This window comes from Indicator indicator, chromosome 2 (genome assembly GCF_027791375.1).
Source record: "Indicator indicator isolate 239-I01 chromosome 2, UM_Iind_1.1, whole genome shotgun sequence".
Taxonomy (NCBI): domain Eukaryota; kingdom Metazoa; phylum Chordata; class Aves; order Piciformes; family Indicatoridae; genus Indicator; species Indicator indicator.
In genome coordinates this window covers 41920531-41935913 of record NC_072011.1, presented here as the reverse complement: position 1 = coordinate 41935913, position 15383 = coordinate 41920531, and the positions used below count along the sequence as shown (strand labels likewise).

The 15383-nt window shown below is 46.1% G+C and overlaps 1 protein-coding gene across 1 annotated transcript in view; it reads left to right on the top strand.

Annotated features, from left to right (window-relative positions):
- MDGA1 (MAM domain containing glycosylphosphatidylinositol anchor 1) overlaps window positions 1–15383 on the top strand; it is a 154386-nt gene that overhangs the window by 131986 nt on the left and 7017 nt on the right. Inside the window, exons 13-14 of the mRNA XM_054398519.1 lie at window positions 1883–2035; window positions 3204–3338. Coding sequence (XP_054254494.1) covers window positions 1883–2035; window positions 3204–3338 — 288 coding nt within the window. The remainder of the gene's footprint in view (window positions 1–1882; window positions 2036–3203; window positions 3339–15383) is intronic.

The following is a 15383-nucleotide window of genomic DNA, read 5'->3' as shown; positions in this document are numbered from 1 at the left end:
AGCCACATCTCCCATTGATCTTACAGAAAATCCAGCTGCCTTGGTTCAAGGTCATCAAAGAAGCCCTCAGTGTGCAGCACCAGTGCCCAACCTGTGGTGGTGGAGATATTTTTACGGGCCACAGGAGAAGGCAGCCTCCTCTTTTCTCACTGCTTTGGTGGAATGCTGGAGAGAGACAGGCAAGAGGAGGGAAACCATTTCTCTACCACAGGAGTGTGCAGGCTTTTGATGTCTGTTTGGATGGCAGCCATTTTCATTTCCAAATGGAAGGGGATGGAGGGGACCTTAGCTGCAGGTTAGGAACCAGGAGGTGCAGCATCTCAGAATGAAGATGCTGTTCATTTCCTGCGTAGTCTTTCTTCTTTGTGACGAGATAGCAGATTTTTGGTGTGCATGGTAGGTGAGTGAAGCTCCCACCATCACAGCATACCGTATGTGGAGCTTTTGGCTCTGGCATTACAGAAAGCTTCCCTTGCCCATCCCATCCATGGCACCCAGCCCATCAGTTGCTGACCCTGCTCTACCCTGCATGTTCTGCCAGAGTCAGACATGCTAGGATAGGAACCCTCCTACCCAGGAACCAGAGCAAACCACCACTGAAGATACTGGAATGCAAGGGCCCAAGTAGATATTTGGGTTTCTCTTCATCTGGGCATGATAACAAGAACAGTGTGAGGAGGTAAACCCCAAACAGTTGTGTCTTGTACCACCATGCCATGGATGAGATTTCTAGCATATCCTAAGTCCTTAGAAAGAAACATGTCTTCCTTTCTGTATGTGTTCCTTCATGGCTGTTAAGTACTTTATCTTTCCATTTCATAGCATACTTTCCTCCTCCTATATAAAGGCAAAAGGTGAAGAGATCTTTGCTTACTGTGTCTGTAGCACTCATAAGGTCTGAGATCCCACTGTCAGCCCATTCTCCAGCTCTGGTTTTTGCCCAGAGACATTACAGAACACAAAGCAATTTTCACATTGGATCTGTTTTCTCTTTCTTTTCTGCTGGTTTCCTCCATCCCTCTGCCACTGTGTCAGCAGTGCAAAGCTGTTTCTTGGCCTTTGTTTCAGTGGCTCAGGAACTACTTTTTTACTACAAGGGTTACCATTGTCAGCCTAGTCAAGTCCAATTAATTCCAATCTCTGCAAGTCCATATTGAGTTATGTCTCTGCACAAGATTTTTCACCTGTCTTACAATATTGCTGCAGGATGTGATGTCTTGTGGTAGTAATAAAACGAAACCCTGTTGCATATGTGGACGATCCTACATAAAAATCTTTTACCTACATGACTTATTTTGTGAGGGGAACCAGCATAGGCTGCAATATCAAATTTGCCTTTTAGCCGGTAGAAATTGAATGTACTCTAGCTAACTGACACATTTGTAGCACTGAGCTGACCTCTTCTCCACAGCTGATTTTTTTCATGTGTGTCATAGTTTACTTCGATATGTATAGCCCAAAGGGGGTCATCTGCTGGTGATTTTTACTCACTCTTGGGGAAATTATTTTACCATCGAGTTGTTCTGGTTTAAAAGCCCTTCTGGCCTGTTTGCCTTCAATGTTCTTTTTACCCTTCTCTATGTTTGGCCCCTTAGACCTCCTAGCAGCATCTGTCTTTCTCTTTAGCCCTAACAGCCTTTCTTTGGTTTTGTCAGGCCATCACATCCACCAGCCTGTACTGACCCTTCCTTAATCATACTAATCACAGATATATTCCTTTTCAGCTTTCTTCTGAGGAGAGGGCCTGTGCAACTGTCCCCAGCTTGACACAGAGCCTGAGTGGTGATGTAGCGGCGGTGTGAGACTTGCTGCAAGCACCCAGGCAGCCTTGGGGAGAAGGTTTGAAAGGCAGTAGCTGACCAGGCCCTTCCCTTCCCCATAGATAACACCTGCCGCTTTGAGGATGAGAAGATCTGTGGCTTCATGCAGGACAAGATGGACAACTTTGACTGGACCCGTCAGAACGCCCTGACCCAGAACCCCAAGCGCACCGTTAACACAGGGCCCCCCACGGACATCAGCGGTACGCCGGAGGGTAGGCACACGTCTGGGTTCCTTTTGACTAGGCTGTGAAACTGAGATGCATGCCATTGCTTGTTAGGAGTCCTGGAGGCTGGTTGGGTGCTGATCTGCTTTCCAGACAACATGCTTCTCCTCTGCACAGGGTGCAAGGAACAGGCAGTTAATTTGCATGTGACTGATCGATATTAAACACACAATTAAAACACCCACGACTTTAAGGGAATAGAGTGAGCATTATGTTACCAGCTAATTGCCTGCTGCTTAATGCCCTTGTCCCACTTGGTGCTAGTTTTGAAGTAAAAAATGGATAAACAGGTAGAAGAACATCTCTAACACCTAGACACAGCCCTGCTGCTTTTAGCCAGGTGTTTCCTCAAAGAAGGTCTCAAGGATGCCAACAGATCTTCTCAGTACCAAGCAGGATCATGAAAGACTGAGTGGGAGCTACCTGTGAGGTGGCAGCAAGTGCTCATCCCTAGCTGAAGGAGACTGATGGCATGTATTACTCACATTAACTGTGCATGGAGTACATGCTCCCATTTTAGCTGGATATTACTTCCCTCTTTCTCTAATGAGAAAAGTAATTTTGTGTACAAGTACAGATCTTTAAATTCAGAAAAAATGGGAAACGTCCAATGTCCAGCTAAGGAAATGGCTTTTCCCATTAGTGTTCAGTACACCAGCCTGATTGAGCACTGAAAATAATGCCAACAAATTAAATAGCTAATTTATTCCTCCCTGAGCTAACAACTGTTTTGGTATTGCTCTTCTTTAGACAACAGTATTGTTTAGGCCAGATATACAGAATCTGCTCTTCCCTCTGCTTGAGGGAAGAAAATTAGGCTTCTCCCTCCTCTTTCTGGTTTTCTCCTTGCACAGTGCAGTTAGTCCTGGAGCTCTTCATGTTGCAGGAGAAAGACCTATTTTGCACCCAGACAGATGTGTGAGTGCATGTTCAAGGGATTCACCTGCTGTGTGTTCTCACAGCATCTCTCCTAAATACTGCAGAGACAAAGGAGGCAGTGCAGACATCCTGCAGATGTCTCTAGCTAGGATCACAGTAGGTGCAGAGCAGATGGGAAGAGCAAGACCATGTCTCCCAGCCTCTGGCATCCCATTGCTTGCAGGAAGGCAGAGCCAGTGCACGTTGCCTTTCCCCACCTTTCCCTCTCGTTCTGTAGGTTATTACATGTTCATTGAGGCATCCCGGCCCCGCGTGACTGGAGACAAAGCCCGGCTCATCAGCCCCCTCTACAACATCACTGCCAAGTACTACTGTGTCTCCTTTTACTACCACATGTATGGGAAGCACATTGGTGAGTACCCTCTCGGGAAGGGTAATCACAGCCTACTGCAGGCTGTCAGAGAGGGCTTCCAGTCCGTTGCTCTGCCAGCTGCAAACAGTGATTCAGAAGGGTGGGAGTCCTACTCCAGTGCTCAAAGCACCAGAGTGGGTTGCTGCTTTCAGATACTTGATGGCAGACAGCCATCACCCCTTCCCCTCTGGCTTCACTGTTCCTTTAGCATAAGGCTCCCTACCTGCCACCAAAAAGAACATTGTACCTGCATGCATACGTTTTCCTTGCTCACAACCAGAGCCACTTTGCTACAGGCAGGAGGACAGCAGGTGAACAGTCTTTACACTGGAAACAGAGGGGGAGGGACTTTGTGGGACAGGCTGGCTCTGTGGTGGGAACAGCTATTTTGGGTTGGGCAGGATGTGTGTTCCCACATCTATGCCAAGGGGCTGTCTGCTCTGCCTGACTCCCTCTCCCTAACTGTAAGCCTCTGAGTGCAGTGAGCACCATAGAAGTGCCTGGCACACTAATGAGTTTCCATATCCAGTCAAGGAGCAATTGCTAATTCGTCACCTCTTGATTATAATTTCATTAATTTGAATAATAGATGCACTCTTCCCACAGCACGCTAGGTTATTAATCACCTGCTGGACTGGAGTCTGACTGAAAAATCAGGGCCCGAGCAGGAATGTGTCCGCCCTTCAATAAACGGGGTTAATTAACAGCTCTCTGCTCAGCACTGTTGATGTCACTGGGAAGGAACACATTCCTGAGTCTCTGTGCCTGTGTGGCACAGCAGAGAGGTTAAGCTGCAAAAGCTGGGATCTCCTCAGTGGGGTGAAGGTGAAACCCTGACCTCTTGGGTGCTGGGAGGTAAGGGCTGGGCTGTGGTTCATTGAGCAGGTCTCCATCTCTGTCTTTGCTCTGAGGGCTCATATTTGCTGTCTGCACTCAGTCTGGCTAGTCAAAGATGTTTATATGCAACTATATTCCCCCTGCAACCAGGCTGTGCCTTGCTGTGGAGCAGGGAGCACCCCATACCAGGGCTGGCAGGTTGCTCAGGCAGACAGCACTGTCAGTGTTGGTTCACACCAAGTTTTCCTGGACCTGCTGGTCTTGCTTATCTATCAGAGTCCAGCTATTAATGCTGGCTGGCAAACTCCTTTGTTCCCTGCAATTGTCTTTTGTGCTCATACAATCATTTCAGTTGGAAAGACCTTTAAGATCATTGAGTCTGACCATTACCTAACCACATGCATACACCTTTGAATGCATAGATCTTTGCTGCCTAATTCCTTCATGTCTTCTCCTGAAGACTTTGAAAGGGATCTCATTCTTTGTGATTACAATGAAGTGTGGTCCAGACCAGGTGGAGACTGGCAAGGCAAGATGTGGAGGGAGGTGGCCTCTCTTGCTTTGTCTCCTTTAGGAATAAAGCTGTGTGTCATAATTCCAAGTTCATTTCACAAGGAAAGTAGAAGCCCATCAGCTTTTGCTTGCATTTGGAAGCAATCTCTGTTTTACAGCTCTCATGTGGTTGTCTGTCTGGAGATGGAGCAGGGTGGACATGCCAGAGAATCAGTTCATTACAGAGTTTTGTCTCTTAGCATTTAACTGTTTGTTCATTTGCTCCATCCGCAAACTGACAAAAGCAAAAGAGAGAGTGACTCCCAAGACTTGAGAAACCTGCTCAGAGCCATTTCTATTCCTCTGCTTTAGGCATCATTTGTATCTGTTGATTTTTTTCTTTGTAGTCAATGTTGCTGGCCCAGCCTGCTCACCATTCTTCCCTTGTTGAACAAAGGGGCTGATAAATTTGTATGAGGTGGATAGGCTCTCTAATGCCATACGATGATTTCCAGAGTGGGTGCTGCTGAGCTGAGAGCGAATAAATTATTTTTAAGTTAGGCTGACTAGATAGAGTCAGAGAATGAAAGAGAAAGAAATGAGAAGTTCTTCTCTTAGCCTGTGGAATATGTGGCTTGGCCTAGCAAACACACAATCTATCTGCCTACAGGTATCTACTTGTATCTACTCTCTACTCTGGAGTTTATTTCAGAGCCAGTCATGATATTCTGTAATAATTTTGTATTCTCTTCTGCATCTTGGACTTGCATGAAACTGAGACCTCTTCAGGAAAAACAAGAATGCCTAGTAATCCTAAAATTGTCTGGTTTTCATCATTCCTTTTATGCTACTTACTAATTCTAATGCTATTTGGTCTTTTTCCTGACTACCATGCTGCAGCACTCCAGCATAGCTCTCCTCATCCCTTCACTTGCACAAATGAACCCATGTTTGGAACATGCTCTGTTTCACCATCAGGTCTAATGGTGCGATCTGCATGTCTAATGCACGTTGGTTATCCCCTGACTGGTTTTGCCTGTGTGGCGGTTGTGAAACCCTGCCAGAAAGCTTTAGCTTGCTTGGTTGGTGCCAAGCTTGATGTCCTTGGTGGCAGAATTCCTTGAGGAAGTGCCTGAAGTCAAAACAAGTTTCTTTAGCTATTCTTCTCTAGTCTTGGGTTGGAGGAGAGTGCCCTCTCTCAAATAAAAAGCTCCTCACTGTGACTTCTGTTGAATGGAGAGACAGATCCTGGCCTCCTACCTGTTTCACATGCAACAATAAGAACGTAAACATAAGGCAGCTACAACCCCTGGGCCAAATCGTGCTTCCCATATATCCAGCTCTCCTTGATGCCTGTAGACATGACCCTAGTCCCTGGTTCACCTCATGCTAGCCCATTCTTACCAAGCCAGATTCCAGGCCTGATGTGCCAACTGTATCACTTTGCAGGAGCATATCAGATTGCTTCTATTGGCAGAGAGTGCCAGCAAGAGGGCATCTCCCAGCCCAAGCCTCTCCTAGCAGCTCCAGCTCCATCATGGAGCAAACTGAAGCTCTGTCACTATGAAGAGAATCCATATAAAATCCCGACATTTATTTATTTTTTTTAATAACTCTTTTATTACCTTTTCCTCCCCTCTACAGAACTCGAAAGCTGGTTTACTCTCACAATTTGACTATAAAATATCTATAGCCATCCAGGCAAATCTTCCCTGGGAGAGTTCCCAGACACTCCTCGTTTATAATAGATATGACGAAAGAGAGAAACAGAATACAAATGGACCCTTCATAGCCACGGTATAAAATATGCAGTGACTGGCAGAGCAGGGCAATGTTGAATATCTCTCAGCTGATGAGAGGGCAGGGTGAAGAGGAAATCCCTGGAGGCAGTTCTGTTCTTCCGGAGTTATTTGGCCATTGGTTTTCTTTCCTCTTGTCCCCTCTGGAGCGAACATTTAAATTGCCTTATGATTCTGCCAGCCCAAACACAAAAATCAAGGGGCGGGGAAGCAAAGAAATCCCGTTTCCACCAGGCTTTTAAGAGCGAGGGTGTCTTGCACAGATACATCAAAGGAGGAGCTGCCTTCTTCAGGAGAGGAAGCTAGCCACGGCAGGCAGCAACCAGTTGCCAAGTTCAAAACCCCTCTTTGTCTAGTGTGCTTGGTGAGTCAGCATCGCAGCTGGGAGCAGATTCTCAAGTCCTTGCTTCAGCCATCAAAATCCTCTTTCTCCCTTCCCAGGGGCTGCCTGGGAGGGGAATGCTGTTCTATTCTGTTCTATAGACAGTGTGCCTGACAAGACTGCTCCCACCACAGTCCCCTGACACCTGTCTCTCATGTCCTCTAGTTCAGTGACAGATTATGATCTGCACTGCCTCCTGTCTACTGCTGAATGCTCTTACAGACACTGCAGCAAGAGATGCCCCGGGAGGATGGTTGGTCTGAGGGACGAGGAAATTTCAGCCACAAAGGATTAAACTTTTTGTGTTGCCATTGTGGTCCCCATGGTACAACACAGTGGTCATTAACTCTATAGCTCCCTATCTTGTAAGCCAGTGACTGTATTCATGGGCAAAACACTTGTGTCGAAGAGTTTATTTGCTCTACAGAGGCACCTACATGCAAGCAGCAATTTAGGATATACCCAAGCAGCATTTTTTTCAGTCCCCTTCTGATTTGTGAGCTCAGTGGTAGAACCTTTTCAAACTATTTTCCTGGATTTTGAATAGAAGTAGTCACTGCACACAGCCTTATGACAAGATACAATCTCAGAGAGGGGAGAAGGCAAAGACTCCATCTCACTCTGAAGTACCTCTCAAGATGGAACCGCTAAGTTGCATCCTGTAGTGGAACTGGCAAATCCTGAGCTCCAAGAGCTGGACCTGAGTGAATGAAATGTCTGTAGACTTTGTTTTCGGATTGCAATTTTTTGTACTTTGAGCTTCATTTTTGCACTAGCAGTGTCATGGTCTTATCTTCACCAGTTCCTCTCCAGAAATCAGGGAACTGGCTTGTTTTCTGGTGTGTGTACAGCATGTGTGAAATTCATGGAGAGCTGAAGGTGCTGTTGTTCCATCTTTGTGCTGAGATAGATGTATCTGATCACCCCAGCTAAGTCTGCCCTATGTAGAATCAGGATAGGAAGCTTCTAAAGAAATTGTAAACTACTTGCTCTCTACATCTTCCTGAGGAGAGGAAGTGGAGATGGAGGTGCTGATCACTTCTCCCTGGTATCCAGTGTGATAGGACATTTGAGAATGGTTCAAAGCTGCATCAGGGGAGGATCAGACTAGATATTAGAAAGATATTTCTTTACTGAGAGGGTGGTTGAAGAGGGTTAGTCAGTATCACCACTGTTGCCCTCCTGCTGAGTAGGAAACACAGATCCGGAAGGCCTGCCAAACTTAATTGCCTCTTCTTCAATTCAGATGGCACAACCAGTGAAAAGGTATTGTCTGAGAGGTCACAGTAGATGATCACACACAGAAACCAGTGTTAGCACAGATGCAATGTGTTGACATCTTGTTTCTGAAAAGTGACAGTAGTCAGAGCTGTCAGGTCACCCAGATTGATAGCTACCAGCTGTGTCAATTTAAAAGCAATTTGGACCATGAGGACGTCCTTTTCATAAGACTCAACATTGTAGCTCCTTCATTCCTACCCAAACTTTGTTTACAAGCACAGCACCCTGCTACTGCACACAGCTGTACTGGTGGCACCCTGAAGGTAGCTGCATTCTGGTGGATATATAAAGGTTACCTTCTATACAAATGCATCATTCATGAAATCCATGCGATTATCTCCAGTGCAATAACTCTGCACAGTAGAGGTTGCGTCATGAGATTGATTGAGAGGAGGCTGATTTTCCTAATGAGTATGATTCACTTCCTTCTAGGCTCTTGAAAATAACTTGCAGTTAAGAGTTAAGTGAACAGTTTTTAATGAAAAAATGTATTCCTCTTTTTAATACTTTTTCCACTTATTCAGATGGGCTCTTGGCTTCACTCATGCCTCCATCAATAGATGTGTATTTGACTAATGTTTTGTGCTTCCTCTGGGTTTCCAAGGGGTCGTGGTATGGTCCTTGGATAGGCTGTGGTCTCTTCTACTAGCATCTACTTGTTTTTTTTTTTTGAGAAGTTAGTGAAATACCATCATCATGAGCAAGAATTATAAATACCTGGCAAGATAACCACATATTTGTGAAGTGCCATGCAAGCTCTGTAAGTTTAGTAGAGTGGCTCTGAACCAAAGGTTGTTGAAGTCATTGTTTTTTCTGAAGACTTCAGTGGATGTTGGATTAAAGCCATATATTTAAAGATTATTAAAGACCAAATGGGACCAATACATCATCTAATCAAACTTCCTGAATAACCAAGGGCAGAGAACTCTCTTCAATTACTCTTGCTGGAGCCCAGTAAATACTCTGGATCTACGTCTTCATAGGATGTTTACTTACAAAGAGCATCAACAGCATGCTTGACATGTCTTGCAGATGTGGGACTGAATAATGTCTGAGTCAAAGAGGTCAGCATGTAAAGACAAAGAAGATGTGGAGAGGAGGGAAAGGCAGTCAGATGTGGATTGGTTGTATGTTATATTTATTCCACAAATAACATGTCTTTGTGTGGATGCAGGCATTTTGCTTAGTACTTTGAATCTGGGTGCACTGATCCCTGCCTTTCCTTGTCCCTCACTAAAAGCACATCTCTGAATCAAGTTCCTGGTTCAAATAGCACTGAAATATTGCCTTCTTCAGAAGGTCTTTTCTTCTCTCTTACTAGTCATACTCTAATCAGGTGCAGAATTTTTTGGGAAGGTTGTCAGGGGCACATTAGTGACACCAATTCATTTGCAGATGTTCTGAATCCCTACAGATCATTTTTGCTCCTGCTCACTTGATTGGAGCCACTGATACTCATCTAGTGGGAAGCTGCTATGATCCTCCCTCCCTTCCTCCAGGCTCTCAGCAACACTTCTCTCCATTCACATGTGGCTCATGGCAGCAGCAGCAGCCTTGCATGGGTTGAGTAGCTGTAAGGATATATTGCAACCAAATCATTCTCTGAGACATCAGGTGTTAGGTCAATTATTCAATTAGGTCAATTTATGGAATTGCTAGATACAAAACTTAACAGGCATTTGAGAGGAAACAGGAGCTCTCAGTTCATATCTAGCTACTTCTTTAGGTCACTCTTCTGTTCTCTCCATAAACTGTTAAGTATTTTGCCAATGCCATAATTGTACAAGTAGAGACTGAAGTTGGTTGTTCCAGGTGCATATGTAGGTCCTCTGACATGATAAAAGCTGGGGTGGCAGAGCGCACGACTACCTTGCACTGCTTCTGCAACTATCCTAGTAAGTTCTTCAACTTCCAATTTTGTAACCTATTGAAATGCTTCCCAGAACAACAACAAAAAAAAGCTCAACAAGTGTCAGTCATCACCATTACTTCCAGGAGTAACTGGAGTGACTGCCTCTCCCAAAGAGCTCTGCAGGAATAGCAGACACCTCAGCACTTGAATTTCAGTTCAAGTTTGCAGATCAAGGTTGGGAATCTCACTGTCTCAGCCAGTCCCCTGAACATTTGCTGGTGGAAATGCAGCCAGGCATGAAATGGGAAAGGAACCTCTTGCAGTAGTGCATCCTGCCTCAAAGTTGGGAACACAGCCTACTGTAACAGCCTGCCTGCAGCAAACCATTTCTCAGGCCTGAAATATTCCCCTCTCAAGTCTCCTTGGGTCAGGCAGAAGAAAAGTCCAGCAAACAGATTTTCAGTGGTGTTTTCAGTTCAAGAGGAAGAATATGTGATCTCAGCTGCTCATTCCTGCTGTCTTGCTGGCTTCAGCCTCACACTAAAACAGCCCATCTGCTCCAAGCCCTGCAGCCATGCAGCTGCCCTGTGCTTGGCTCCTGGGACTGAGAGACCAGAGGCTGGGTGATGATGGGGAAATAGGTTGTTAATAGGGAGAGAGAAGAGACAAAGTCTTCTTCAACATAATTATATCTGCTTCTGCAGAGCTTTTTAGGAGCCCTTCCCCATACACCTGGACTCTGGGAGGCTCCCTTCTCTTTGGCTGGGATCTTCTGCCCACAGAAGAGAGGCAAGCAAACTGCTTGGTTGTTGTACTTTTAAACCTGGCAGTGTCTATGAAGCAGACTTCTTTTCCAACTTGTCGGAGAGAGCTGAGCACAGCGCATGCTCTCAGCCTGAGAGCCAAGCATGAGTCGTGGAAAGGACCCAGCTGTCTCTGGTGGTAAAGATGAAAGGGTCCATTATCAAACCTGGGAGAAGAGACCATTTGCCTGGAGACATCAGGGCATGTCACGAAACAGAGGGTGAACAAGGAGCAAGCAGACCTCACAGCAACTATGGTTCACTTCATTTCTTGAGTCTTCAGAACTGGTGAGAAAAGTTGCCTACTCATGATCGCTTTCTTGCTGCGTTTCTTGTGCTCTCTTTATCCCCCAGCTGTCTTTTTCTCTCTAAGGTAGTACCTAGTACTTTTGGGGACCACTAGATACAGCAACAATAAGAGGGAAGGGGCTGCCTGGCTGCTTTCAGACTGCTTGATTCCAGAAAACGTTGGAGGGGGAGAAAGATGAGCTGCTGCAGCTCACTTGCCTGAGACAAAGAGCAAGTGTAATGATCCTGTCCATGGCCTGGCTGGTGCTACTGCCTGTGGAGGTTCTTTTTCACAGCTGCTTCACCAGTGTAGGTCTCAAGTCCTGCCTTAGACTTGGTCTTTATAATGAGAAATTATGGTCTGACATTTACTCTCTATAGGGCCTTAGACAGTCCATTCTGGGGTTTGAGATTAGTTTGAATGCTCTGGTCTACAACACTCAATTTTAGGAGAGCAGTGGCTTGATGCAGGCTGCCAGGTAAAAACAGACAGATTGGTATGTCTGACAAAGACCAACATTGTCTGCTTTCCTACTCAGGACAAACCAAATCACCCTGTGGGCCTCCTTTGGAGCCTTGACTTGACTTACCAAGCCCCTGTGCAGGTGGTTTTGCTGGCAGCTGAAGCTGGGGCCAGCTGCCCTGCCCCGTGACATGCTCTGAAAAGGCTAACTGGCATGCCTTCTGTCCCACATGCCCACCAGGAATGGTGCAGAAATAGTCCCACAATTGCTCATTAAATTAAGGGCAATATTGTGCCATGTTTGGGAGTATGAGGGCCAGAATAAAGGCAGCAGGGCTAGGCTGTTTTGCTGCCCAAGAAAAGCTGCCCACCTTCCACTAGGGTAGCCAGGGCTTTATGGATGAATCCCCCCCAACATATGCCATTCTGCTTGCCAGGAGCTGCACTGACACACAGAGGCAGCGGTGTCCATTTCACTGCTGAGCACCAGAACTAGGGGGGCTCTGTCCCCCTGGGCATGAGTCAGAGGCAGTGCTGGGCTCATACACAGTGTGGCCCTGATGAGTGACCAATTCTGAACTTACCCCTGAGTCACCCTTTTCCCCCTGCTCTGATGAAATCCTGTTTCCTTCTGCTACTACATCCAGCTTTCCCTGGCCAGGTACTGTGTACCTTCAGTGTATCTGTCCTCCCAAAGGAGTTTCACTGATAAGGGGTTTTGTTCTGTTAGACAAAAGCAAGGATTTGATCTAATCATCTAGTTTATCTATTCAAGCTCACAAGGAATGCCACACTGATGTCTGGGAAGAGTGTTTCTGCCTCCTCTGCATTTACAGAGGCTTGCATGGAGAGCTCCCAAAAGGCAAGGACAAACTCCTTGGCTACATAGGTAGAAATAGCAGCTATGGAAAGGTCATAACTCCTTTCTTAGGGCTGGGCAGGTAGAAGAGGAGCTGCACAACTGCATTTAGACCAGGCTATATTTCACCCTGCTCTGTGACTTCAGGTAGTGTGTATGTTTTTGTGTGGTGTGTGACATCCTGTGTGTGTTTTTGTGTGGTGTGTTTCGTGTAGGGAGCCCTAGATAAGGCATGTTACAGGCTGTTCTTAATCTCTAGAGGTGGAGTTCTGATCAAAATGTCCAGGAGAACTTCTTTCCACAGCTACATCCTCTCCTTCTTAGATAGGGAAGCCTCTATGGGTGCACATTCTTAGCCTTTCAAAAGATCTCTGGATAAAAACAAGCTGTTGAGGCGGGTCTGGAGAATAAAAAGCCAGGAGACATTTCTGACAAATAGATGTTTTTTCTTGTAATGCAGTTTTCTCCCTTTTGGGGCTGGTGGTATTTTCTGAAGACTGAAATCCCATGAGAAAGGATCTCTGTGTAGAGAGGTGTATGGACAGAATGATGCTATAAATTATCACACATATTGGTTATGGAGGGAGTCATGCAAGAAGCAGGAATATTAGCATGAATTATTATGGCATAGAGAACACAGAGCAAATGGGAGTCTCTCTGCATCCAGGCAGTGCCTTCTGATAGCATGCTGCATATAGCAGCATGGAGGGGACTGTAGCAAGGCAGGATGAATCCCAGAGGAGATCTCCATCTCATGATGGGAGTATCACCAAGCAGGAATGGTACTTGGCAGCATATTTGGGGCTGCTAGCGGGCAAAGAGACCAGCAAGACAGCTCAAGCACCATCCAGCCCAGTAAGCAAGCAGGGAATACACACTTAAGTTCCTTTCCCTCTCTGACCCTGAGATTACTGACTGCTTCCTAGTGTTATTGATGGGTGACAGTGACTGCCTCTCTGAGAAAGCTTTCGTGTCCCCTGAGCTGGGGCTGGGAGCAAGCTCTGGGCAGGCTGTCTTGTCCCCAGAGGCTGAGTGCAGGCTCTCCCTGCTAGGCTTGGTGAGGGACAGGGATGTGCTGGAGCAAGTTTCGAAGCTGTTTGTGTTCCACTTTGCTGGGCTGTAAACAAGCATGTGTCCAGCTGAGAGAGTGGTAGGCTCCATCCTGCCTGCTTGCCTCTGCCCACAGAGCACAGAAAGTCTACAGAAAGTGTGGGCAAGCTGACGACATGGTCACTATTAGGCTGAGTGTCTGGATGGAAGGCAAGCAGGACCAAGGCTTGGCAGGTAACAGGCAGAGAGAACCTGCTTCTAGCCTGATCCCATGGTCAGATCTGCTGTGAGTTGCAGTGACAACTCCAATGCTGGTGGTGGCTGGGCACTGAGCAGCACAGCAGTACGGGGTGCTGGCACGTGGGAGCAGAGCTGCTGCCCGTGGCAGCATTCAAGGACACAGCTGGGCTTGAGGCTGAGAGTTAGACACCCCATCTGTCTTGCAGAGAAAGATACAGTCTGTCCACATTGTGTCCCCCCCAAATATTTCAGTATGGGAAAGGGATGTGATTAAGCAAGATGGTGTAATGAATTGGATGTGAAGTTGGCAAAAAGCCCAAGGACTCACGATCATTCTCTTTTAAATGCCAGACTCTGAACCCTCCCTCTGCTCTGCTCTGGCTGCATAGTGGATGGGCCTTTGTTCTTTTGAGATAGCATGCATTTAATGTTGTGGAGCATGCAAATATTTTTTTCTTCCTTTTTTGAATTCCTTGAACCACATCCTGTCGTCCATGCATAGAAAGCCTGTTAATGGTCACAAACAGCCTCTGAGGGAATTTTCCATGAAAAAGGGTGGCAGGATTTTGTTTCAAACACACAGCATCAAAGATGGAATTCTTATATCATTCATCTTTATGTGCCAATGCTTTCTCTAATTAGACTGTGGATCAAATGAGCAAAAGAACTCAAGCATGGCTCCACTGCAAGTCTGCTCCTACCGTATCACCATCTGCTCTCTGTATACACAGACAGGTGGGGATATGCTGGAGAGAATGAGCTGGAGCTGTAGTTTGCCTGCCTTCCTCCCATTAGCACTCTCATTCCTCATCACAACACAAACATGACCATACCATTGCGTTCAGTTCCCTGCCTGCATGCCCCAGGTCTCCCTTCCCAGCATGTGCCCTGCAGGGGTCCAGCCATGTGTCCACTCACTTTGCCTCTTTACAGTGCAGTGTTGTTGCTTTGCTTGTCCATTCCCTCCAGCACAAAATTGGTAAGAATGCTAAACAGGGCAGATAGTGATGGATCATAGATCAATCTGTGACTGGTTTTGCCATGTCAGAGGATACTGCTTCAAGCCCATCCTCGTTTGATGGTCATTTAAGAGGGGGAAATACGTCTATTTCTTTGATTCTTTTAAATCCACAGTAAAATCCAAATAAAATTTCCTGTAGCCAGGTATAAGTAAATTTCACAAGTTTGCTGTAGGGGAAACATTGCCTATCAAAACTTACCATGTTGCTGTTTATATCCCCAGAAAGTTCAGCTGCAACAGGGAACTGGAGGCTTTGATTCCCCTAATCCCTTTCACTATAGCCTCCCCGCTGTAATGACACAGAAAGACTGTGTCCCATAACAATTAGCCAGCCTGTAGCACAGCAATGAATGTGCTCAGTATCTCTCTAAAGCCCAGGAGGATGCTTCATAAGTAGAGGTGAGATACTGAAGCTTTCCAAACTCTGTCCAAGACTCTGTTTTCTTGCTATTGATAATCCTTATGAACCCTCCCACTTAAAAGTTACTGAAGTGATGGCTATGGGAAAGGGGCTGTGTAGTGACCCTGTGACTGGACACAAGGGACACTGCACACCAAGCTGAGATCACATGTAGAGATAAAGGTTTCTGTGATCAGGAGTGGAAAGCAGCCAAGAAACTTTAATTGTCTTACTCCACATATGTTAATGTAGGTAGCGTCATTAGAAACTGAAAGAGT